This window comes from Mobula birostris, chromosome 18 (genome assembly GCF_030028105.1).
Source record: "Mobula birostris isolate sMobBir1 chromosome 18, sMobBir1.hap1, whole genome shotgun sequence".
NCBI lineage: Eukaryota > Metazoa > Chordata > Chondrichthyes > Myliobatiformes > Myliobatidae > Mobula > Mobula birostris.
The window spans coordinates 9,984,351-10,010,048 of record NC_092387.1 but is presented as its reverse complement, the minus strand read 5'-3'; the positions used below and the strand labels follow the sequence as shown (position 1 = coordinate 10,010,048).

At 46.9% G+C, this 25,698-nt stretch overlaps 1 protein-coding gene across 5 annotated transcripts in view; it reads left to right on the top strand.

Annotated features, from left to right (window-relative positions):
• tln2b (talin 2b) overlaps positions 1–25,698 on the top strand; it is a 316,251-nt gene that overhangs the window by 119,465 nt on the left and 171,088 nt on the right. For 3 of the 5 annotated variants that reach the window (XM_072282202.1, XM_072282201.1, XM_072282200.1), the window contains exons 3-10: positions 5,806–5,967; positions 6,774–6,871; positions 11,429–11,558; positions 15,288–15,440; positions 16,562–16,704; positions 17,419–17,546; positions 22,382–22,445; positions 25,467–25,571. In XM_072282202.1, the coding sequence (XP_072138303.1) occupies positions 5,832–5,967; positions 6,774–6,871; positions 11,429–11,558; positions 15,288–15,440; positions 16,562–16,704; positions 17,419–17,546; positions 22,382–22,445; positions 25,467–25,571 (957 nt within the window). In that variant the 5' untranslated portion in view covers positions 5,806–5,831. Of the gene's footprint in view, positions 1–3,374; positions 3,393–3,558; positions 3,592–5,805; positions 5,968–6,773; positions 6,872–11,428; positions 11,559–15,287; positions 15,441–16,561; positions 16,705–17,418; positions 17,547–22,381; positions 22,446–25,466; positions 25,572–25,698 lie in introns of those variants that run through there. The other 2 variants (XM_072282203.1, XM_072282199.1) reach the window with 2 other exon arrangements.

The window sequence follows — 25,698 nt, the reverse complement described above, 5'->3', positions numbered from 1 at the left end:
CCACAAGAGGACACAGGTTTAAGGTGCTGGGGAGTAGGTACAGAGGAGATGTCGGGGATAAGTTTGTTTACGCAGAGAGTGGTGAGTACGTGGAATGGGCTGCCGGCAACGGTGGTGGAGGTGGATACGATAGGGTTTTTTAAGAGAGCTTTGGATAGGTACATGGAGCTTAGAAAAATAGAGGGCTATGGGTTAGCCTAGTAATTTCTAAGGTAGGGACATATTCGGCACAACTTTGTGGGCCAAAGGGCCTGTATTGTGCTGTAGGTTTTCTATGTTTCTATGTTTTATATGTTCACTCCCACCATGCCTTCCTTCCTTTGCATCTCCTCGCCTGTCCGCACATCTCCCTCATGATCTTTCCTCCCCAGACTTCGATTAATAAATGCTCCACCGTTCTTTTGTGTCATTACTCTGCTTTCTGATTTCCAGCTGTTGACAGCTGCTATCCGTAACTATTCGGTCTCCTTTGAACTTTTTGTTTAATTCACTCCCATTGGAATTTCTGTTTAAAGGAGAACGTGCCCAATTTCTGCAGCTGGTACATGTGCCCGGAGTCCCCATTCCTGGTGCCATTCCAGTGATTACCTTCTCCAAAGCTGAAGTGTCATTCCAAAGTGGGATGCCAGGAATCTGACATAAATCTGTCACCAGCTGAACCATTGCTTTCCGTCAGCTCAGTGTTAGTTACTTCCGTCCGAGCTTGTGCTTCATTGCCTGTGTTTAAGCAGTTTTAACAGTGTCTGGCCATCTTCAAGCCTGGCCCCTCTGCTTCTGCACCTTCGTTAAAATCACCATTTAGTCTCTTGTCTTTCTTTCCCTGCTTCCACTGGTTGGTCACTGGAGCGCTGGTAGGGTGCTCCATAAACTTCCAAGGAAATTCTCATCTGGAACAACCAATCTTTTCCAAGCCTATATCTTTTTGCAAGCAGTTGTCCTGAACTAAAAGCAGAAAGTGCTGGAAAATCTTAGCAGTTCAGACAGTGTCTGGAGAGAGGACATGTTAGGTTTCCATGGATGCTACCTGAACTCCTGAGTGTTTCCAGCACTTTCAACTCTTATTTCTGAATTCCAATTTCTATCGTCCCTTTTTGTTTTTGTTTCTTGTTGGTCTGAACATTGGGAGCAGGTGGGTTCTTGCCCCATTATGGTGCATTGAGGTTGGAGGCAGGTTGAGGTAATGGAGGTTTTGAGGCTGAGGGGGCAGTTGGCAGATTTGAGGGTTCTTGTCACATTGATAAACTTTGTCACGGACCATTTGTATAGAACACACAAGGAAAGGTGAAGTCTCCTTCAGCCTGAAGAAACTCTCCACTCCTGCACATCAGACTCACATCTTCCCTATTGTGGACTATTGTTTAAATTAGAAAATTATTATACTTAGATTAGATTATGAGGACACACAGTCCTCTTTTATTGTCATTTAGTAATGCATGCATTAAGAAATGATAGAATATTCGTCCGGTGTGGTATCACTGAAACACAGGACAGACCAAGACTGAAAAACTGACAAAAACCACATAATTATAACATATAGTTACAACAGTGCAACAATACCATAACTTGATGAAGAGCAGACCATGGGCACGGTAAAAAAAAAGTTCAAAATCTCTCGAAAGTCCCACATCTCACGCAGAAGGGAGAAGGAAGAAAACTCTCCCTACCATGCCCGACCACAGTCCGACTCTGAGTCGTCTGAAAACTTCGACCCTCCGACCAGCTGTCCGACACCGAGCACCGAGCGCCATCTCTGCTGAACGCTTCAACCCCAATCCCGGCCGCCAGCAGCAGGCAAAGCCGAGGATTTTGGGGCCTTCCCTCCGGAGATTCTCAATCGCACAGTAGCAGCGGCAGCGAACCGGGCATTTCAGAAGTTTCTCCAGATGTTCCTCCGTGCTTCTCATGTCTGTCTCCATCAAATCAGAATTGTGCACGATCCCTAGTTAACAAATACGATATCATTTCACCGGAGAGGCTGCGCACGCTGCGTCGCACCGCCATCTTCTCCTCCCGCCTCTTGCAGCAATAAGCCTGAAAACCTACAGGTACATTCAATATTTTAAGAACAGCTTCTTTCCTTCTGCCGTCAGATTTCTGAGTGGCCCATGAACAATACTCCATTATTCATCTTTTTGTGATATTTGTAATTTTTTTGACTTGCACTCTACTGCTGCTGCAAAACAACACATTTCCCGACTTCTGTCAGTGATAATAAGCCTGACTATGATCCGTTCCCTGCAGTCACTGGGCAGGTATGTCTTGTGTCAAAGGTCGGGTCCACTGACCTTCACCAAGCCCTCCTCCCCATGGAGTGCTGTAGCCCCCCCACTGGAGGGTTAACTTGGGGTGTGGGTCATTTGACTTCCCTCCCCTGCTCCTCAAGCAGCAGTCTCATTTCCTCATTCTGTGGTTTCTGCACCTGAAAAAAACAGCCAATTCACTCCCAGTCCTTTTACACCTGCTTCCTGTCCCTTGTCCCTTTACCCCTGGCTACTCTCTTCTGCTCCCTGTCCCTGTACCCCCTTCCCTGTCCCCTGCTCCCGGTCCCCTGTCCCTGTACTCCTGTCCCCAATAGCACTATCCCCTGTCCCTTTACTGCTGTCCACAATCCTCTGCTCCCTGTCCCCTGTTCCTTTATCTCTGCCTCCTGCCCGCTGTTCCTTTACCTGTATCTTGTGCCCCTTTACCCCTGACCACTGAATTCTGCTCCCTTTACCCCTGTCCCCTGTCCCAATGCTCATCCCCTGTCCCCGTCGCCTTTACTCCTGTCCGCAGTCCTCTGCTTCCTGTCCCCTGTTCCTTTATCTCTGTCCCCTGCCCCTTTACCCTTGACCCCTGTCCCCTGCTGCTTTACCCCCGTCCCCTGTCCTCTGCTCTCTGCTCGCTGTACCCTGTCCCTTTTCTCTGTCCTCTGACACCTGGCAGTTCAGTGTCCGTAACTTGGTATGTTGGGAAACACTCCATTCAAAGTGATATTCAAGATCTGAAATTAATAGTTCTCTTTTTTTTAATTAAAGCTTCATAATTTTGTACAGCGCAGAAACCAGTCCTTCCATCTACCACGTCTTTGACGGCCATCTGCCTGTACTGATTTTGTTTACCAACACTTGGTCCATAGCACACACTATGTCTTGGCGATTCATGTGGTCATTTAAATACTTCCCACACGTAAAAACATTCTGCCTCTAGCACGTTGTCAGACTGGGCAACACACAAAATGCTGGAGGAACTCAGCAGGTCAGGCAGGTCAAGTCGCTGCTGGATACTTGGAACATCAAGTACTGCTGGCCCATCCCACAATGGAGCTGCTGGACTTATTACATACCGTTGTTGTGTTGTCACTCGGACTTGTCGTGCACCGTTGTGCTGAGACAGTGCATGCTCCAGAAAAGGTGTGAGTGATTGTCTTGGACACTTCTGTGTCTCGAAGACCCTGTTTTGGACATTGGTAACATAGAACAGAGGGGTATAAGATGATGAGAGGCATTGATCGTGTGGATAGTCAGAGGCTTTTTCCCAGGGCTGAAATGGCTATCACGAGAGGACACGGATTTAAGGTGCTTGGAAGGTGGTACAAAGGAGATGATAGGGGTAAGTTTTTTACATAGAGAGAGGTGAGTGCATGGAATGGGCTGCCAGCGATGGTGGTGGAGGCGGATACAATAGGGTCTCTTAAGAGACTCTTGGATGGGTACATGGAGCTTAGAAAAATAGACGGCTACCCCAGGTAATTTCTAAAGAAAGTACGTGTTGGGCACAGCATTGTGGGCCGAAGGGCCTGTACCGTGCTGTAGGTTTTCCATGTTTCTAATACTGCAACTCTGGTTCATTGATAAGGACTAGGCCCAAGCCGTGGGCTCGCCTGAGGCGGCTGACCAAGAGAGGAGACGCTGAGGTGGTGTGGGGGAGTCTCTCTGGGGCACACTAGAATCTGTACCTGGGTTGGGGGCTGGCCATTCCTTTTGGTGCTGCCCTCCAGTGTTCGTTCAGTGGAAGAACGAGCTGGATCAGTATAACTTACCATCAGTTCCAGAGTCATGCCACTCAGGGTCTTGCGCTTTTTAATTATTTTTTCATTGTTGTTCACTATGTTTTTCTGAAGTCGTAACCATATGTGTTACTTGAGTTATTTGTGCTATGTGCAGTGTGTTTTTGCATCTTGCCCCGCACGAGCGCTTGTTTGAATTGGCTATATTCATATATGATAGAACGATAAGGGTCTCACTTTCGGGCTGATGAAGGGTCCTGAAGTGTGGCCTCTTTATATCCCTCCATAGTTGCTGTTTGACCTGATGACTTCTTACAGTAATTTGTGTACATTGCTTAAGATTTGTTTATGGGCCTGTCAAGTGGTGTTTTCCAAAAAACAATCTCTCAGTGGTTGCTAACAGTTCTTCCTTTAATCTTTTCTAAGCCTCTTACTCAGTACCCTAAACCAATTTTACACATTCTTGCCGGCAAGAATGGTCTGCGACCCCTGCCCCCGTCGCTTTATCCCTGTCCCCGTCTCTTTAATCTGTCAGTGAATGCCAGGGTAGCGTGGATTAATTGTGGCACTTCTCTGTATGCCAACAGAAGCCAGTGATGCAATTGTTAACATTTAAGTTCACTAGAATGAGCCTGGCAATGAAAGGGAGCACTTGATAGCTCCGGGCCTGAACTCACTGGAGTTTCGAAGAATGAGGGGGGAATCTCATTGAAATCTTTTGAATATTGAAAGGCCTTGATAGAGTGGATGTTGAGAGGGCGCTTCATATAGTGGGTACGTCTAGAACAAGAGGACACAGGCTCAGAACAAAAGGGCATCCTTCAGGACAGAGAAGAGGAGGAATTTCTATAGCCAGACGGTGGAATTCATTGCCACAGAGTGCTGTGGAACCGTGTCATTGGGTATGTTTAAAACAGGGTTTGATAGGCTCTTGATGAGTAAGGACATCAAAGATTGCGGAGAGAAGCCAGGAGAATGGGGTTGAGAGGGATAATAAATCAGCCATGATGGAATGCGGACAGATTTGATGGGCTGAATGCACTTATTCTATTCCTATGTTTTATGGTCTAACTCCACATCCATAGTTCAGGTCCTGCAATGCCTACTAGAACATCAAACCCACAATGTTGCTACCTGTTGCTTGTTTTTAACCTCTGGGATGTAGACATATCAGTGGAATTCTCTGAGAAAGAAAGGAAGCAGGACTTTTAAAATCTGGTCATGGGGGAGAGTCTGGTGAGGCGGTCAGCCAGTGATTTCACGGTCAGTGGATGATGGGAAGCAGAGTCAGCAGTTTTCCTCCACCTGCGTCAAAGGACTTGTTTGTCCTTCACCGTTGCTGTATCAGGAACTTTCCCTGCTCTCAGCCTGGCTTCACTTTGTGGTGTGGTTTGAGGCTGCAGCTTATTGTGTTGAGTTGAGGGCAAGAGCAGTTCATCTGCAGGTTATAGACATACCATGAGCTCCTGCAATATTATTGAATTAAAAATTTGGTCTATGTTCATTCCTACAAATGACAAGAACTAGTTCGTCTCTCTTGTCTTTTTGTAATTGTTCTTATCAATCCAATATGCTCTTAGTCCCATTAATTTCAGCCCTGGGAAGGTCTGGGTATCATATTGAATAATCTTTTGTGTATTTTCCAATTTGGACAAAATTCACTTATGAATATCTCTTAAAATGAAACCTGTCCATTATCCAGGTATGGACTGCAATGATCAATTGTAAATAGACTTGGGCAGTAATTTCCATCTGTTGAGGTATGTTTTAAAAGAGAGATTTGCATTTGTAGTGAAGGAGCTCATTTCTCTCCCCAGGTGTGGTGAAGGGTTTAATCTCCAAGATGGTGGCCCTGTCATTGAAGATCTGTGTTCGCCAATGCAATGTCATCAAGACAATGCAATTCGAGCCCTCCACAGTGGTGTACGACGCATGTCGCATTATCCGGGAACGTGTTCCAGAGGCTCAGATCGGGCAAGGTGAGGCCGTGTGTCTTCTAGATGAAAGGAAGCTGCTGGAAGTGAGTGTACTTGATGTAGAAGCTCAACAGCGGGACATTCCGGCTGGCTAGTTTTGGTGTCATTGTGGTGGCCACTTTTCTACTGCTGTAACACATGCTCAGGGTGCTTGCGGCTGTGTCCTCACGCCATCCGATATGACACAGAAGACTTTGGGAGGCATCAGGGTAGTTTTTAAGGATAACCCAAAAGATTGGCCAGAGGGGTGGTGGAGATGAAGGAAGATAATTGCAAAGCAAGGGGGTATGACATCTGGAGACACACTGCTCGTGAGGCACCAAGGGTCAGTGACACTGAGGGGCCGGTGCTGGTGGAGTTGGGAGAGCCTGGAAAGTTGCAGAGTGAATCCAGATGAGAGGGAGCCAGGCACTGGAGATGGTGAAAATGAGAATGTAAGTGAGATGTTGCTTGTTGAAAGGGCATGTAGGTCATTGATGGAACCTGTAAATGGGGTGAATCAAGGGCAGGAGCAGGGAGCGTGGCGAAGGGGAGGGTTAGGATTATCCTTTGAATGTATCTGATGCTGTGTGTCTGTGATGCTGCTGCAGGTAAGTTTTTCCATTTGCATGTACTGGTGTAAACAACAATAAACTCGACTATGACCAACTTTGACTCTGAGATAGAGGAGCAGAGGAATGCCATGTCAGGGCTAGGCTGGTGTTCAGCTCTTGGCTGCAGTGGCAGTGGTGGAAACCCTCTGTCACCTCTGGACATGTGAATGCTGTTGATTGAACAATCTGTACCTATTATTCATTCCTGCCTTTCAGCCTCTGATTATGGTTTGTTCCTGTCGGATGAAGATCCGAGGAAGGGGATTTGGCTGGAATCTGGTCGGACCTTGGATTATTACATGCTTCGTAATGGGGTAAGTCTGACCTTGCTCAGCCTTGAGGTGGGAGCTTATCGCTAGTTGTGCCTTCAGTCATGCCAACTCTCCTGACACCCAGATCACATTAAAATACACAGTGGCTACAAAGATGGACGAGAGAAGTATATGAAGCCACAAGAGGCATAAATTGCAGAGACAGTGGCAGTCTCTCTTCTCAGGGTAGAAATGCAAAGACTAGAGGCTTTACGATGAGGGGAAAATCTTAAAGGAGCTTTTCAAGGTGAGATTTTATACACGGTGTTGAGTGCCAGGGACACGCTACCAGGGAAGGTGGTGGACGCGGATAGATTACAGTGTTTAAGAGGCTGTAAAAGGCAGACTTATGAACTGGCCTGGAATGGAGATCTATTGACCATATGCAGGCAGATGGGATTGGTTTAGATTGGCATCATGGCCACTGGCTGGAAGGCCTGTTCCTGTGCTGTACTCTTCTGCAGCTCGTGTTACGGACAATTTCACTGGCAAGGCGGCTTTGTCAGAAAGCTTTTCCAGCTCCCTGGGGGTGATAGAAAATAGTAAAATCTGTTTCCAATCGTTCATCCTTGTGTAAAGCCGTCTTTGTATGTTGTATACTTGGCTCATTTAATCAGAATGTGATGTTTTTTCTTGATCTCTCCAACAACGAGGATAAAGAGAGAGAATTACAGAATAATTGAATATTAAATGTTGTAACCTGAGGTTTTCTGACTGTGCAAGTTATTCCATGCTTTTTAACGTACAGTGAATCTTTTTGTTTTTCTGTGCATGCATATATTTTGGAAAATTAAAACAATACTTCAGTTGGTGAGCTATTTGATGCAACATACCGAGTGCTTGAAGCATTCAGCAAGTTAGGGAGTATTCCTTGGGAGAGAAACAATCTGTGTCAACTTTTCAGTTCAAGAACCTTCCATCAGATAGTTAATGGATTAGTTTTAACTTTCCGAAATTCCTGAGATTCAGGGAAGGGTCAATTAGATTGTAATTGTCAAATGTAACTGCTATTCGAAGGGGAGGAAGACAGAAAACGGGAAGCTCCAGGGCATTTATCTGTAATTCGGAGAATGTTGGAACGAATCTAAGGACATTCAGGATTATCAGTGAAAGTTGACATGATTTTCTGAAAAGGACATCATGTTTGGCAAATGTATCGAAGTTCTATGAAGAAGGAATGTAATGCGGGGAACGGGCTGATGTTGCAATAATTAAGCTTTGGACAGTTTTGCATACATAGTTCATCTGCTGCCTGTTCCCCAGATTTTTCTGGCACCACCTCGAGTGCCCCTTGGATCTCCAATTCAACATGCGTTCAAATTCCTTATGTTGGGAAAACAGGAAGGTTGGCCATTTGATCCACCATTCCCATGCCCATCAGTGGACACCCTTCCATTTTAATCCTTCCTCCCATCATTTGGTCCACAGCTTTCTATGCCTGGGTGATTCTAAGAGACTGTGAAGTGCAATTAGTAACTCTGCTTCACCACTTTCTCTGGCAGTGTGTTCTTGGTACTCACCAATCTCCGGCTGAAAAATGTTTCACTCTGCTCTCCTCTAATTTTTTTCACCCTTACCCTCAATCTAAACCCTCTAGTTGTTTTCTCCTCTGATGGGACGTTTCCTGCAGTCCACCCTCCCGATATCACTCACAATTTTATATACCTCTGTGCCAGGGAAAATAGACCCATCCTGTCCAGCTTCTCCTCATGTGAAACACACCAACCCAGGCATCATCCTGGGGAATCTCCTCTACACCCTCTCCAATGCCATTACGTCATTCCGAGAGCAACACACACACAAAATGCTGGAGAAACTCAGCAGACCGGGCAGCATCTATGGAAATGAATGAACAGTTCATGTTTTGTACCGAGACTCTTCTTTAGGACTCATCAGTGTGATGACCATAACCTCACACAGCACTCCAGCTGAGATCTGGCTAGGATTTTATAATGTTGAAGCACAACCTTCCTGCTCTGGTATTTACTGCCCCAACTAATGAACTTGGTGCCCCATATGCTTTCTGAGCCACCTGTGCTGCCACCTTCAAGGATATGTGGACCTGGATTCATGATGTATGTCCTTGTCTCATTAGTACTCCCAAAGTGTATGGGGTGTCAGGGAGGGGTAACACCTCTGGTGGGGGAACATGTCACGTCCTTTTCAAGGCGGTTAGTCCACCTTTGGTCCCCACCTGGCACTCAGCTCTCACCTGTGGCTCCCCGTAGCTGTTTGCATGCGACAGCGGCCACACCCCGGGCAACGGCTTCGACAAGCCGGCTAAACCAGGTGAGGGTAGCTGATGGGTCTCAAACCCTCGGTGAGATAGGGAGCTGTCTATCCCAGCATGTGAAGACAGACTCCAGCGGATTGAGCGGACGAGACCAATGGAAGGTCCAACGGTCAAAAAGGCGGTCTCTGCAAGCGTTGTGGAACATGTAGAGCAGAACAAGACACAGAAGACGTCCTGGTCATCCACTGCGCCTAGTCCCATCTCCTGCCGTCTCGACTCTGTCTTGCCACTGGATCCAGATGGGAATTGGGAAGAGAGAATGAGGTTGACGCTGCGCAACTCTCCCTCACTTAAATCCAAATCACGCTGTAGTCTTAATACCATCTTAATGGTGTCGAGGTCTTCATCGATGTCAACGATGGACGAACACACTCCCAAAATATGTCAAGTTCATCAGGACTAAACTGCCATTTCTCAGCCCATTTCACCAACACATCAATGTCATCCTGTACCCTGACCGCTCTCCCTACCGTCAACAACTCCCCCAACCTTGATATCATCTGGGAACCTACAGATCTAGCCACCCACATCCACACCCAGATCTCTCATAGATATTGCAAACAGCAAGGATCCCAGCACCAGTCACTGAACACCACTAGTCACAGGCATCCAATCACAAAAGCAGCCCTCTGCCTTCATCCTCTGCCTCCAATTGTTACATTAGTTTTTGGATTCAATTTACCAGCCTGCCCTAGGTCCCATGTTGGGCCAGTCTCCCAGGTTGGACCTTGTCAAAGGCCTCACTGTTGCGTCCATATAAACCACATCTACTGCAGTGTCCTTATCCGTGTCAATGTACTTTGTTACCGACTCAAGAGTTTAATCAGACTGGCTGGACAAGCTGTGCCCTTGACAAAGCCAGGCTGTCTATCTCTGATTAATTCCTGCCATTCCCGGATCATCAGTAACCTCCCTACTCGTGATGTGGGGCTCACAGGTCTGTAATTACCAGGCTTTTCCCGGCTGCTCTGCTTGAAAGTGGGGGAGCATGCTTCTTGCCCTTCAGTTACCTGGTACCTCAGATGCTGCTGCTTCAGAGAATTCCAGTATATTGATCAAATATATTTTCCTTTCATGATTACTTTGAAATTTCCAAAAGTTTTGCTGTTAATGTTTTTAATAGTATCTGCTAGTGGGCACGTGGCCAAGTGGTTAAGGCATTCAACTAGCGATCTGAAGGTCATAAGTTCGAGCCCCAGCCGAGGCAGCGTGTTGTGTCCTTGAGCAAGGCACTTAACCACACAGTGCTCTGTGATGACACCAGTGCCAAGCTGTACCGGCCCTTGCCCTTCCCTTGAACAACATCGGTGTCGTGGAGAGAGGAGACTTGCAGCATGGGCAACTGCTGGTCTTCCATACAACCTTGCCCAAGCCTGCGCCCTGGAGAGTGAAGACTTTCCGGGCGCAGATCCATGGTCTTGCAAGACTAATGGATGCCTATTTTAGTGTCTGCTGAGATTTTCCCTCTGGCAGACTTGACACAGGGCTGTTTGTCTCCATCCTTTGTTGAAAGGAGGTAGTGACTGTAAAGCTGCTTGAGTGCATTTAAATGATTGAAATGCCATTGAGTGTTGGGATCTGTGTCACACTCCAGTGCCTCTCAGTCTTCCGCCCAACGTGCAGTGGAGGAGTGCTCACCTTGTACCTGGGGATGCCCCCAATCCTCCTCGAGCTGAACTGAGCTTTGGTGCTTCCCCTGCGTCCCCTCCTCCCAGGGCGAGCTCAGAATGTACTGCAGTGATGTTGTATTACTAGAGGGAGATGGTTGGGCGTTGACGAGATTGGTGAAGGTTTTTCCGGGGCTAACTGAATGTATTGGTATTGGTTTATTATTGTTATATTAACCAAGATACAGGGGAAACGCCTGTCTTGCTCACTGTTTATACAGACCAAATCATTACACAATGCATTGAGATAGAATAGGGTAACACCATAACAATGCAGAATACAGTGTAAAAAGCTGCTGAAAAAGTACAGTGCAGGATACAGTACAAAATCATAATGGGGTAGATTTTTATCTGTCTCTCCCTCCCTCACCAGAAACCCCCCCATTTAGTCCTAACCTTATCATGGAACAATTTACAATGACTAGCTAGCCTACCCCGTAAGTATTTGGCTACATTACTGCGGTGCCTTAGTGTGAGGCCAAGAGTCCATCTTGTTTTTCATGGCGGTAGCAGGATCTGGTTGGTAATATCCACAGTGTGTAAGGAAAGCAGAGAGGGGAAATAGCTGACAATTAAGATTATTTTCATTCTCTTATTCAGGATGTTCTGGAGTACAAGAAAAAGCAAAGGCCTCAGAAAGTGAGGATGCTTGATGGAGCTGTGAAGACGGTGATGATTGATGACTCCAAAACTGTTGGTGAACTACTTGTACCCATCTGCAGTAGAATAGGTTTGTATTTCACCCATTCACTCTGAGCTAATCTTCAGCTCAGCTTGGAGTGCATTTGGGTTGCCATTTTGTCTGCTGGACAAGTGTTTATGAGCTGGGTGCTCAGGTACTGCTGATCCAGTGGTGCAGGTGATCTCTTTGGGTTTGGCATTCAAATGGCCAACAAGGCAGTAAACAAGGTTTAAAGCAGTCCAGATAAAAAGAGAAGCAGAACATCTGGAAATGCTGACTTGGTCAGGCAGCTGACAGGGACAGGAGGGTTACAACAGGTCAGGAAAATCTGACAGAATACCTCATGGTCTCCCTGCCCTAATACCGAGATTCTTTTTCTCTCTGGAGGTACTATCCTTCAGGTTGCTCTGTGTACTCGTGTCTGGATCTATTGTCTCCCCATCAATTTAGCAGAATATAGCCACTGGACAGTTTTCCTGATTCTCAAAGGTTCCTCAATTGGATTTGACATTCTTGCCTGGATCCAGCAGTGTAACGTGAGTGGGAATGAAAGGCTTGCATTTTCATAACATTGGTCGTGACCTCCACGCTCCCTACACTCCCAGAGAGTACAGTCATGGCTGCAAGGTAAGAAATGCCACAGCCATTCCCTGATAAACTCTAGTCTGATTAAGCCCAGCTTGGTTGATAATTCTGGGATAAATGTTAGCCAGGTCACCAGAAACAAAAGACTACTTTGTTGAAGGGAGATCCACCTAGTCCCCCAACCACCACCATACTCGTTCTGACACTGAACTGTCTCTCCTTCAACACCTGCTTTCTCCAGTCACAGTGGGAGCTCCATGGGCACGTGCTCTGCCCTCCTTCCTTGCAATAAATGTAATGGTCCTAGTTTTAATCTTATTCAGAGCCCCCTCATCAATTTTTATTTCCATTACATTGATGACTTGGTTGGGTGTGCTCGCTGAACTACAGAGAACCAGAAAGGATTATTGTTTTTGCCACCAATTTGCACTTGCAATCATTTTCACATATTCCATATTCAAATCTCTTTTTCAGGGGATGTTAGTGAATTGTATACTGTAGTTGATGAGGCTCCAAATGGCATCTCATCTATTTCCCATACACCTGCTCTTGCCCATTCTCTCCCTTCTCTCCAACCAGAACGGGGAACAGCAGTGGGAAGAGAACAACTAGCCCCTCAAACCTCATCTGTCATTCAATAAGGTCGTGGCTGATCTGTCAGTTACAGGTTGGAAGGACAATACTGCCTTGATGGTTTAAATCAGTGGTCCCCAACCTCCGGGCCGCGAAGCATGCAGGGGTGCAGCGGTAGCCAGGACGCACCCAGCACATCCTTAAGAAAAAAGCCAAAATAAACAAGCTAATTAATTAAGTACCGCCCGGCATGTAAATGTCGGCCCAGATCAGGGGCGATTGTGATTGCGTAGAACAAGTGAAATCAGCAATCGCCTCTGATCTGGGCCGACATTCACGTGCCGGGCGGCACCTAATTAATTAGCTTGTTTATTTTGGCTTTTTTCTTAAAGATGTGCTGGGTGTGTCCTGGCTACCGCTGCACCCCTGCATGCTTTGCGGCCCGGTATTGGTCCGTAGCCTGGTGGTTGTGGACAACTGGTTTAAATGCTCCAGATGCCGGCAAATGGGACTAGCTCAGGTAGATACTTCGATCACCCTGGATGAGATGGGCCAAAGGACCTGTTTCCATGCAGGATAATTCTGTGATTGCCCCACCACAGCTCTGTGGGGAAGTAGTCCCAAGGATTTACAATCCTCTGAAGTTTTTCCTCCTCATCTCTGTGTGAAGTGAGCAAAGCTTTATCCTGGGGTAATGATGCTGTGTTCCAGATTCCCCCACCTGAACAGACATTCTTTCAGCATTCACCTCATTCTGCTCAGCTCACTGGGTGGAGACCTGAGCTGCCCATCCTTTCTTCTTGCTTCACCTCCATCCCAGGAGCTAACGCCGGAAACACCCAGCTGCTTGGCCCACATCTGTGTAGAGAGAAACAGAGCTACTGTTTCAGTATGTCCAACGCTTTCTGTTTGCAATTGTCTGTGCTGCTTTAAGCACAAGTATATCCTTTATATGCAGACCACAGTAATCCGGGTGCAGCCCTACCAGAGTCCTGGAAAGTTGTTTATTTTACAGCTATTTATTTGTTTAGAAATACAGCATGGAACAGGCCCCTCCGAACTAATGAGCCGCCCTGTTTAACTCTAGCCTAAACATAGTACAATTTATAATGACCAGGTAGCCAACTAACCCTGTGTGCCTTTGGACTGTGGGAGCACCTGGAGGAAACCCACATGGTCACGGGTGGAACATACAAACTCCTTACAGAAGGTGCTGGAATTGAACTCTGAACTCCGATGTCCCAAGCTGTAATACCGTGACGCCTCCGTTGTGTTAAAACGTCTCCTGTTGCTCCCTATGCGACTTCCTTGTCCATTCATATCCCCCCATCCCTTGCAACCGATCTCCCTCCCGGCACTTAGCCTTGTATACATGCCCTTACACTTCCTCCCTCACCACCATTCAGGGCCCCAGACAGTCCTTCCAGGTGAGGCGACACTTCACCTGTGAGTCGACTGGGGTGATATACTACGTCCGGTGTTCCCGGAGCAGCCTTCTATATATTGGCGAGACCCGACGCAGGCTGGGAGACCATTTCGCTGAACACCTACGCTCTGTCCACCAGAGAAAGCAGGATTTCCCATGTCACACTCAGGTTGGAGGAACAACACATATTCTATCTGGGTAGCCTCCAACCTGATGGCATGAACGTTGACTTCTCTAACTTCCGTTAATGCCCCTCCTCCCCTTCTTACCCCATCCCTTAATTATTTATGTATTTATTATTTTTTTCCTTTTTTTCCCCTCTCTCTTTTTTCTCTCCCTGTCCCTCCCACAGTAACTCCTTGCCTGCTCTTCATCTTCCTCTGGTGCTCCCCTCCCCCTTTCTTTCTCCTTAGGCCTCCCATCCCATGATCCTCTCCCTTCTCCAGCCTTGTATCCCTTTTGCCAATCACCTGTCCAGCTCTTGGCTCCATCCCTCCCCCTCCTGTTTCCTCCTATCAGTTCGGATCTCCCCCTCCCCCTCTCACTTTCAAATCTCTTACTATCTCTTCTTTCAGTTAGTCCTGACGAAGGGTCTCGGCCCGAAACGTCGACTGTACTTCTTCCTAAAGATGCTGCCTGACCTGCTGCATTCACCAGTATTTTGTGTGTGTTGCTTGCATTTCCAGCATCTGCAGATTTCCTCGTGTTCCTGTTCTGTGTGCCGTACTCCCTGCAATAATTGTCAGGATTCCTGAGTCTTCCTAATTCCCAACTAAATGGCTCCCAAGGCAATTATTGGACAACTGCCCCTCCCTGCAGCTATTCCCTTTTTTTCTCTGCACCCTTGGCCCGCCCTACAAAGTAAAGCTGACTTGCCAACTTTCTAATTCTGACAAAGACTCTTAGTTTGAAATGTTGACTCTCTTTGTCTCAATGCAAGTGCTGTCTGACCTGATTGGTTCTGGCGTTGTCTGTTTGAGCACTGTATGATCTCCCTAGCTCTTCCTCAAATTAGTTCCTTTACATCTGAGAGCCCTTTGACAGTGCAGTGCTCTCCCTCCTCCTGCAGGTCTGGAGTGGAGACTTCTGACATGTGTGGTCTCGCTGTAAAACTGCCACCATGTCACTCTTATGGTCTCTCTGCTCTCTGCCTTTTACCTTGTACCTGACTGATGGTATTGCTTTAATTTCAGGCATCACCAACTATGAAGAATATTCATTGATCCAAGACATTATTGAAGAGAAAAAAGACGAAGGGACTGGCACGCTGAAGAAAGACCGAACCTTGTTACGGGATGAAAAGAAGATGGAGAAGTTGAAAGCCAAGCTACACACGGATGATGACTGTAGGTTCATGGGGGCAGTCAGTGCATTTCTTGTCATCGGAGTTATTGGGGCTTAGGAAGTAAGCAACAATGATAAGCTGATATATTTACTCAGAAGAAAGAGTACTCCAACCCAGATGTCCTTGTCAAAGGCTGAGGTTCACAGACTGGGTTCCACGTACCCCTTGCTTAATGGAATTGGTCATAAAAAAACATTGGAAGCTCTGGTTTAAAGCTATGTTGTTTCAAACAATATGTGCTTTCAGGATTTTGTGTCTTCTGTCCGATGGAGAGGGCAGAAGAGAGAATGTTGTTAGCCCTTCCTTCCAATCTGTAAATCCCAAGTTAGGGACACTGTGGAAGAGTGGCGATGGAGACTCTGAGGGTCCTCCTTGGAGCAGAGGAGGTCTGGTGAAGGATGGAGAAGTAGGGCAGGCTCTACCACACAGGAAGGATCGTGGCCAGAGGTCTTTGGTCAAGGAGCCTGAAACAGTGAGAATGCTACGATGTGTGCAGGTGTTGATAGGCTCGATTCGCAGAGGCTGCTTTCTTTTTGGAGGTTCTAGAATCAGGTTTGTTCTCTGAGGATAAATGGTCAGCCATTCAGAGCTGAAATTAAAACAAATTTCTTCACGAAGGTTGTGAGTCTTCAGAACCATTTCACCCCAGGACTGATGGAATCCTAAATTCTTTCAGAATCAAGGGCTGTAGGCACAGAGCAGAAACAACAAGCTTAGCAATGATACAGAATGGCAGAGAAACTTCTGATTTATCTTTTAAGAGACTTTTGGATAGGTACATGGAGCTTAGAAAAATAGAGGGCTATGGGTAAGCCTAGTAATTTCTAAGGTAGGGTCATGTTCGGCCAAGCTTTGAGGGCCAAGGGGCCTATATTGTGCTGTAAGTTTTCTATGTTTCTTCGTTTCTATGTTTCTATCTTCTGATCTTAAAGGAGGGTGGGGGTGTAAGATAGGAGACTAATTGGAACTCATTCAAAGGGTCGTACAATGTAACGGGTTGGCAGTGTGATTTTTGGGCGTCAGTGCAGAGTTAATTGTGAAGGTGCTGCTGTGGTGAGTGGTGTCAGTATTGTGGCTGGGATGAGGTATGTGGGTGGCTCATGATATTTCTGTCTCCGGCAGTGAACTGGTTGGACCACAGTCGGACGTTCCGGGAACAAGGTGTCGATGAAAATGAAACCCTGCTGCTGAGGCGCAAGTTCTTCTATTCCGATCAGAATGTGGACTCCCGAGACCCGGTGCAGCTTAACCTGCTTTACGTACAGGTAAAGGACACCAGGCCAGAGCAAGTTGGTGGAAAGCCCGTTGAGGACGGTGTCTGAAGCTATCTGTGTTCACATGTTTACAGTTCCAGTGCAGCCTCTGCCACACAGATGTGAACTGGTTTTCGAGCTTGTCATGCCACAGTCAGATTGCATTTTGAGCTGGATGCAGTTTCTAGCCCCAGGGCCTCAGTGAAGACCACAAATATCAAGGTTGTGGAAATGATCAACTGGATTTTCTCTCATTCCTCCAGGAGGGGTGGAATGAGAGCTGGGGCTCTGCCCAGGCTGAGCTCAAAGCTCAAGCCAGAGAGAACTGGACCTGGTCCACAGTCTGAATGCTGGTACCCCGAAGGGGAAGTGTGGGCAGCGATGGGTGCTGCTGATGCTGGAGGGTGACAGGAGCTCCGACGTTCCACATCAATAGCTGAAGGACTTTAGAGCGGGCTGCTTGACAGCCATTGGCTGCAGCAGTTGGAGACTCTTCACTGCCCACCCACGTTGTGAGGCAGCTGCCAAAGATAATGAACTCACCACGGTGGTCCCCGTGAAAAGGAGATGGAATCGGTTGGTAATCTCTGACCTGTGGTGTGTTTCAGTGTCACCGTCGCTGTCCCCTCTCCCTGTCCCTCTGGAGCCCAGTTTCCCTTACCATGAAGTGAACTGGGGTGAGTTTATACCCGTGGCTAACTGGACATGCATTTTTCTTTTTAACAGGCACGGGATGATATTCTGAATGGCTCACACCCAGTTTCCTTTGAGAAAGCCTGTGAGTTTGGTGGCATTCAGGCTCACATCCAGTTTGGGGCCCACGTTGAGCACAAGCACAAGGCTGGATTTCTGGAGTACGTCTGCTGCAGTAATGATGTGTCTGGGGTGGGGACTGAGGGCAAGTCTATGATCGGCGATGGTTCTGTGTTGTCATTTAGGCCCATGCTGATGAGCAGCCATCAGGGAGGCAGGGAGCGGCTGGTTAGTCGTAGGATGGAGAGTCGGATCATGTGCGACGGGGTGGGGGGTGTGGTGGGGGTCTTTAAGTATGGGGCTTGGTTGTGGAGGGTGAAAACTTGGTATGTGACAGGAAGATAATAGAACACAGAGCAGCACAGGCGCCATGGTAGTGTAGCAGTTTGCTGTTACAACTTGGGGCATTCCGGAGTTTGGGGTTCAGTTGCTCTGTAAGGAGTGTCTGTGTGTCCTCCCCATGAAATGTCTGGGTTTGCCCCAGGTCCTCTGGTTACTCCCACAATCCAAAGGCGTACCAGGTAGGCTTGGTCACTTTAACTTGTCCCGTGATTAGGTTCGGGTTCATCAGGGTTGTGGGGTTGCTGGGGCAACGTGGCTGGGAAGGCTGAAAGGGCCCACTCCGCACTGTAGCGCTAAATAAAATAAATAAGCACTGGCGGGCCATTCAGCCCACAATGCTGTGCCAACCTTGATGCCAGTTTATACAAAATGCCCTCCTGTGTGTCATCAATATCCCTCCATTCCCTTCGTATTCATGCGTCTACCTTAAACTCCACCAAACTGCCTGCTTTCCACTACTACACCCATTACAGGCACCTCAAAAAACATGCACGTCTCTTTGTCTTGAAACTTCTCTCTAACCTTTAAAGCATATTCTCTGGTGTTTGACAGTTCTACACTGGGGAACAGATTCTGACTGTCTGTCCCAGTGGGCTCCAAAACTTTCTGGGTTACTACCCCCTTGGCTTCCAGACCACAGCACCTTTTCCTTTCCAGCCAGAAGATAAAAACTATAGGGAATTTTGATTTACAGTGCACAGTGAAAGAAAATGGGAACTGCAAATTCAAAGTAGTGACAAATAATTGCAAAAATTATTCAAATCTATTTTAAGCTACAAATATTATTATTTCTTGATTTAAATACATTAAAATCAATTTTCATTGACAATTTTGGAGCGTACCTTGGTAGTCCAACTATTCACTACTTCGTTGCTCTTTCACCGTTCGGTGAGATAGATGAGTTTGATGCAGTGTTTGCAGCTTCCCAGCATCAGGCTGAACGTCACTCAGAAAGGGTCTCAGAACCCCACGTTCTGTAATTTGCAGTTTGTTTTGTTGTTTTAAAAAAAGGTTGGGCAACTGTTCTGAAACTGCATTCCACTGAATATGATGTTGCAAAGGCAATAACGAACATCTTGACCTTTTTCCATAGTGCAAGATAGCATTCAGAGAGTTCATTCTGCAACCAAGCTCTTCATGTGCTTTTTTGAAACTTGGCTTTAGCTCAAAGTCATTTTGTAGTGAGATCAGTTCTTCCTGCATGCTTCTTGTTAATTCCTCCTTACAAGTGTTCGGGAATGGATTTATTACCCAATCTGGAATTTGGATTGAGAGAAGATCTGACCATTTCATTTCTTAATTTCTTAAGTAATTAATTACTTTAATTCAGCCTGTAATCCGTCAGCTGCCCCCTTGCTACCAACAGCCCCCCTCCACCACTCCTTTTATCTTTATCAACCCCTTAGAATCTCCCACCAGCCCTGGGGGTGCGAGGATTTCCCCTACTTTGGGGAAAAAAAGACTCTATCCTATCCGTGCCTCTCATAATTTTAAAATGCTCTCTCCTCGCTGGGGAGAAGGCCTCAGGTTTGCCCAACCTTTCCTTATGGCTCATGCCCTCCAATCCATGTAGCATCCTGTATATCTCTTCTGCCCCCTTTCCACAGTCCTTCCTACATTGGGGTGACCTGACAGGCACATAATGCTCTCAGTACTGCCTGTCTAATGTTTCGTATAGCTGCAGCATGACATCCTTACTGTTGTATTCAACAGCTCTACCAATAAGATATTGACCTGGACTCCAAGTTCCTTCTGCACCTCAATGATTTAAGTGATCCATCATTAATTAATACTTTCTTCTTTCATTTGATATCCTGAAGTGCAGCACCCTCACTTGACTGGAAGAAAACTCCATCTGCCCTTATCTGTAACTGAGCCATGTCCTGCTGTATTCTCTGCTACTTCTTTACACGGCTCATAAACCTGCCAATCTTAGTGTTATCTGCAGACTTGCTGATTCACTTATCTACATTTTCATCCAAATCTTTGCTATGTATCACAAACAACAGAGGTCCCTGTACGGATGTTTGCAGAACACCACCATCCAGGCGGAATGACAGCCTTCCATCAATATTCTCTGTCTTCTCTGGGCAAGTCAGTTCTGAATCCAGATTTGTAATTCAGCCTAGATCTCTTGCATACATGAGGGACCTTATCAAATGCCTTACTGAACTGCTTTGCCCTCAATAAGCTCCCTTCTCACCACCTCAAAGACCGAATCAAGTTTATAAGGCATGACCTGCCCTGCATAAAGTCACGCTGACTGTCCCTAAGCAGACACACCCAACCAAATGTGGATAAGTCTGCTCCGGTAGCTTCCCTACCACTGATACGAGGCTCACTGGCAAATAATTACCTGGATTATTCTCGAAGAAAGGCACAACATTTGCCACTCTCCAGTCCCCTGGGATCTAATCCGCTGCTAGTGAGGAAAGAAAGTTCCTTGTCAAAGCTCCAACAATATCCTGGCATTTAAACTACCTTAATCCCAAAATCCACCCCACCCCCCCCAATCACAAAATGTCCTGGCACAGTAGCATGTCCCACTTTGTTCTCAGTATCCTCAAAATCCTCTTTCATGGTAAATATCGACACAAAGTGCTCCCATAGTATCTCAGCTGCTTGCTCTGATGTCAAGCACAGACTGCACAGAAGGATTCTCATCCCATCTGAGCCTTTTGTATTGAGGATGTTCCAACAAATACTGGGAAACGGAAGTCCCCTCAGTATGCCAATTCTTTAGTTTCTGCATCCTTCTATAATCTGTCTCCTATATTTGCTACTGCACCTCTCTGTGGGGGCCTGCTGTATAATCCCAATAAGTTTCTTATTTCGGAGCTCTACCCGAATTGCCTCAGTGAATGGGCCCTCCAGTGTGTACTCTTTCAGTCTCCCCTCTACCACTTTAAACCATTACATCGAAAGCAACAAAACTTAGGAACATTGATATGCCAGACCTGGCCGTCATGCAGCCAGGTCTCTGCAAGTTTAGAAACATAGAAAACCTACAGCACAATACAGGCCCTTCGGCCCACAATGCCGTGCCGAACATGTCCTTATTTTAGAAATTACCTAGGGTTACCCATAGCCCTCTATTTTTCTAAGCTCCATGTACCTATCCAGGAGTCTCTTAAAACACCCTATCGTATCTACCTCCACCACCATCGCCGGCAGCCCATTCCATGCACTCACCACTCTCTGTAAAAACAAAAACTTGCCCCTCTCCTTTGTACCTACTTCCAAGTACCTTAAAACTGTGCCCTCTCATGCTAGCCATTTCAGACCTGTGAAAAAGTCTCTGACTATCTGCATGATCAATGCCTCTCATCATCTTATACACTTCTCATCCTCCGCCACTCCAAGGAGAAAAGGCCGAGTTCACTCAACTATTCTGATAGGGTATTCTCCCCAATCCAGGCAACATCCTGATAAATCTCCTCTGCACCCTCTCCATGGCTTCCACAACCTTCCTATAGTGAGGGGACCAGAACTGAGCACAGTACTCTAAGTGGGGTCTGACCAGGGTCCTATATAGCTGTAACATTACCTCTCTGCTCTTAAACTCAATCCCACGGCTGATGAAGGCCAATGCACTGTATGCCTTCTGAACCACACAGTCAACCTGCGTAGCAGCTCTGAGTGTCCTATGGACTTGGACCCCAAGATCCCTCCGATCCTCTACACTGCCAAGAGTCTTACCATTAATACTATATTCTGGCATCATATTTAACCTACTAAAATGAACCACCTCACACTTATCTGGGTTGAACTCCATCTGCCACTTCTCAGCCCAGTTTTGCATCCTATCAATGTCCCACTGTAACCTCTGACAGCCCTTCACACTATCCACAACACCCCCAACTTTTGTGTCATCAGCAAATTTACTAACCCATCCCTCCACTTCCTCATCCAGGTCATTTATAAAAATCACAAAGAGTAAGAGGTCCCAGAACAGATCCCTGAGGCACACCACTGGTCACCGGCCTCCATGCAGAATACAAGTTGGAAGGTGCTGGTTCGGGCTGCAGAATGGGCTGATCTGGTGAAGTGGGTTTCAGGATCAGAGGCAAAGTACATGTGTGCACATAAGCAGCATCCATCCAAAAAAAACTAAATATAAAATGTACATGACTTTATAACAAAATAACACAATTTGAATAAAATATGTACGCGTGATCAAAGTGGCCATAGTGTTGCTATACTGAAGTAGTGATTGGAGTTGTGCAGGTCGGCTCACGAACCGAATGGTTGAAGGGATAATAGCTGTTCTTGAACCTGGTGATGGACATTGGCTTTTTGAGGCACTGCTTCCTGTAGGTGTTGCCAATGTGCCCATGATGTATTGGGCAAAATTCACTACACTCAGCAGCTTCTTATGTGCTTGTTCATTTGAATTGCTGTACCAGACCATGATGGGGGCTTGGGTTTGGTTACTGGGCTGGAAATGGGTGGGAGGGCTGTGGGGGTGAGTGTGGATTCAGGAGTATCATAGTTGTGAGCTTGGCAGGAGAAGGGCTTTGTGGGTGTGATGGGAACTGCTGAAATGGACTGGTACTGGCTGCTGACTCTAACACATCCACTCACTGTCTTCCAGTCTGAAGGAGTTTCTGCCCAAGGAGTACATCAAGCAGAGAAATGCAGAGAAAAAGATATTTCAGGTATAGAAGCTGCTTCATATTCACTGAAAATAAGTTTTCAGGAAGTATTTGGTCTGATCTGTTCCAGCCTGCTGGTCACAAAGTGGAACTGAGTATTGGACAGCAGTCACCTCCCCGGCCACTGTGTCTGTCCCGTACCCGCCGGCATGCCCTGCTGCCTGTTCTCCACCTTCCAGCATCTACGGCTGTGGGCTGATTGGAATATCTGCAGTCACACAGAGTCCTGATAGTCTTTCCTTGTGCTGCTTGCTGATCGTATTAGCTGCCAGTCCACCACGGCCTAGAGACGTGGTTCCTTTATTCAGTCCAAGACCACTTCTGGCTGCGATCTCCCCACTGAGGCCTGATACTACCTTTTTTTTTTTGCTCAGTTCTTCTGTCTTGGATGCGTTGGTTCCACTCCCAAGGATTTGTAGTGTCCTTCCTTTTTCAGAAAAGGGGATATTCCCCCCGCCCCCACTGTTTATGATGGAACCAACTGCATCTCCTCTATTTCCCACACTTCTTCCCTTACCAACCCCCCCACCCAACCATTTCCCCAGAGAGAACGGAGATAGGGTTCCCTCGGTCCTCATCTTTCACCTATTCAGTCAAGTGATTCCACTGGAAGCCCCACCTTCCCTTCTCACTACTTTCTGAGGGAATCATTCTCTGTGACTGCCTGCTCCACTCCTCCCTCCTCTATTGATCTCCCTCCATCGCCAGACTCTTACCCGTGTAACCATATGAGATACAACACCTGGCTCTCCACCTCCTTCCCCACCACCATCCAGAGCTCTAAATGGCCCTTCACATGCCAACCTCCTGGTGTAAACTATTGCTTTTACTGCTGCCGATGTGGTCTCCTCTACATCGGTGAGACTGGATGCAGACTGGGTATCTGGGTATAGAGCACCTTTGCTGTGTCTGCTGTGGCCGTCTGGAGCTCCCAGTTGCCAGACGTTTCAATTCCCCTCCCCATCCCCACAATGGATTTTGCTTTATGAATTGAACGGATTGCCATCAGTGCTCGGGCATTCAGCTTCAAGAGTTGTAAGGCTGAGAAGTGGAGCACCCCACTGTGGAATACGTGAGACGGGTGGGCCATGCGTCAGAAAGGTGAGAGAACCTGAAAAGAGAATGCTGACCTTATTGTTGTGTGACGTGATCAAAAGAGAATGGCCTCTCAGCTCCTGTTTCTATTCCACACAGTTCTCTGCCACTCCTTATTCTACATTTTCTGTGTTGTGCTTCTCCACTTTGCCTGAGGGTTTGGAGCCCCCTCTATGTGGTTTAGAGTTCCACAGCTTCACTACTTTAGGTAGAGGTGTTTCTTCCAAGATCCCTACCTGGTGTCTGTTGTACGTTGAGGGCCCCCATTTCTGTTCTTCTGAGCACTCTGATCCCATTCCCCATATTTCCCGCAGCCGTTCGGATCTCTGCAACCCCCTGGGCTATGCCATTCCCGGGCACAGTGGCATATGTTGTGAAGTTTATTGCTTTGTGCCAGCAGGACATTGCAAAACATAAAAACAATTACAATAAAGATCAAAGTAAATTTATTATCAAAGTACATTGATGTCATTATATAGAAGCCTGAGATTCATTTTCTTGTGGGCATACTCAATAAATCTAATAACCATAATAGAATCAATGAAAGTCTGCACCCAACGGGGCGGAGACAGCCAGAGTGCCAAAGACAAAAAACTGCAAATACAAAAGAAAGAAAAAAGAATAAGCAAGCAAGCAATAAATATCACAAACATGAGATGAAGGGTCCTTGAAAGCGAGTCCGCAGGTTGTGGGAACAGTTCAGTGATGGGGCAAGTGAAGTTCTCCCCTCTGATTTAAAAGCCTGATGGTTGAGGGGCAGTAATTGTTACTGAACCTGGTGGTGTGATCCCTGAGGCCCCTCTACCTTCTTCCTGATAGCAGCAGTCAGTAGAGAGCATATCCTGAGTGGCGAGGGTCCCAGACGATGGATACTGCTTTCCTGTGACAGCGCTCCATGTAGATGGAGCACTCAAGGCTGCTCTGTCCGCCAGAGAAAGCAGGATCTCCCAGTGGCCACACATTTTAATTCCACATTCCATTCCCATTCTGACATGTCTATCCACGGCCTCCTCTACTGTCAAGATGAAGCCACACTCAGGTTGGAGGAACAACACCTTATATTCCGTCTGGGTAGCCTCCAACCTGATGGCATGAACATTGACTTCTCTAACTTCCGCTAATGCCCCACCTCCCCCTCATACCCCATCCGTTATTTATTTATATACACACATTCTTTCTCTCTCTCTCCTTTTTCTCCCTCTGTCCCTCTGACTATACCCCTTGCCCATCCTCTGGGTTCCCCCCCCTTCTTTCTCCCCGGACGTCCTGTCCCATGATCCTCTCATATCCCTTTTGCCAATCACCTGTCCAGCTCTTGGCTCCATCCCTCCCCCTCCTGTCTTCTCCTATCATTTTGGATCTCCCCCTCCCCCTCCCACTTTCAAATCCCTTACTCACTCTTCCTTCAGTTAGTCCTGACGAAGGGTCTCGGCCTGAAACGTCGACTGTACCTCTTCCTAGAGATGCTACTTGGCCTGCTGCGTTCACCAGCAACTTTGATGCGTGTTACTCAAGGTGGAGTTGGCTTTACCCATGAGGTACAATAAGAAATAAATAGATAGTGAAAAAGAGGAATAGTGAGGTGGTGTTCCAGGGTTCATGGACTGAGTAGAAATCTGACAGCAGAGGAGAAGAATTGGGGAGAACACGAACTCTACTGAAGCAGTGCAGGAGATGAGGATTGGACTCACGCCACTGGAGTTGTGAAACAAGTACACTTGCTGGAGCACCACTGTTCCAGCCTCTCTCCCATCATGTTCTGCCTTTCTACGTGTTGTCTTAGATGAGTTGAAGAGAGACATGAGTGGAAAGCAATGTGCAGCAGACTGCTGAAGAGGGGCCACGGATTTACATCTGTTCATAAACAGCTGGTCTTTGTTGGTTCGTTCAGTGAACAAGGAGATTAAATTTTATAATTTTGCTTCTCAGGAACACAAAAACTGCGGGGAAATGACTGAAATTGAAGCGAAAGTGAAATACGTTAAGCTGGCCCGCTCACTACGAACCTACGGGGTGTCGTTCTTTCTGGTGAAGGTAGGAATTTCTCCTGTTTACATGTATTTACATGGCTTTCAGTCACTCCAGGTTGGAAACATGGCTGCAGATAGCCTCCCCTCCTCCTTCTACATCAACCGTCCAGAGGAGAGGCTTCTCATAGTGC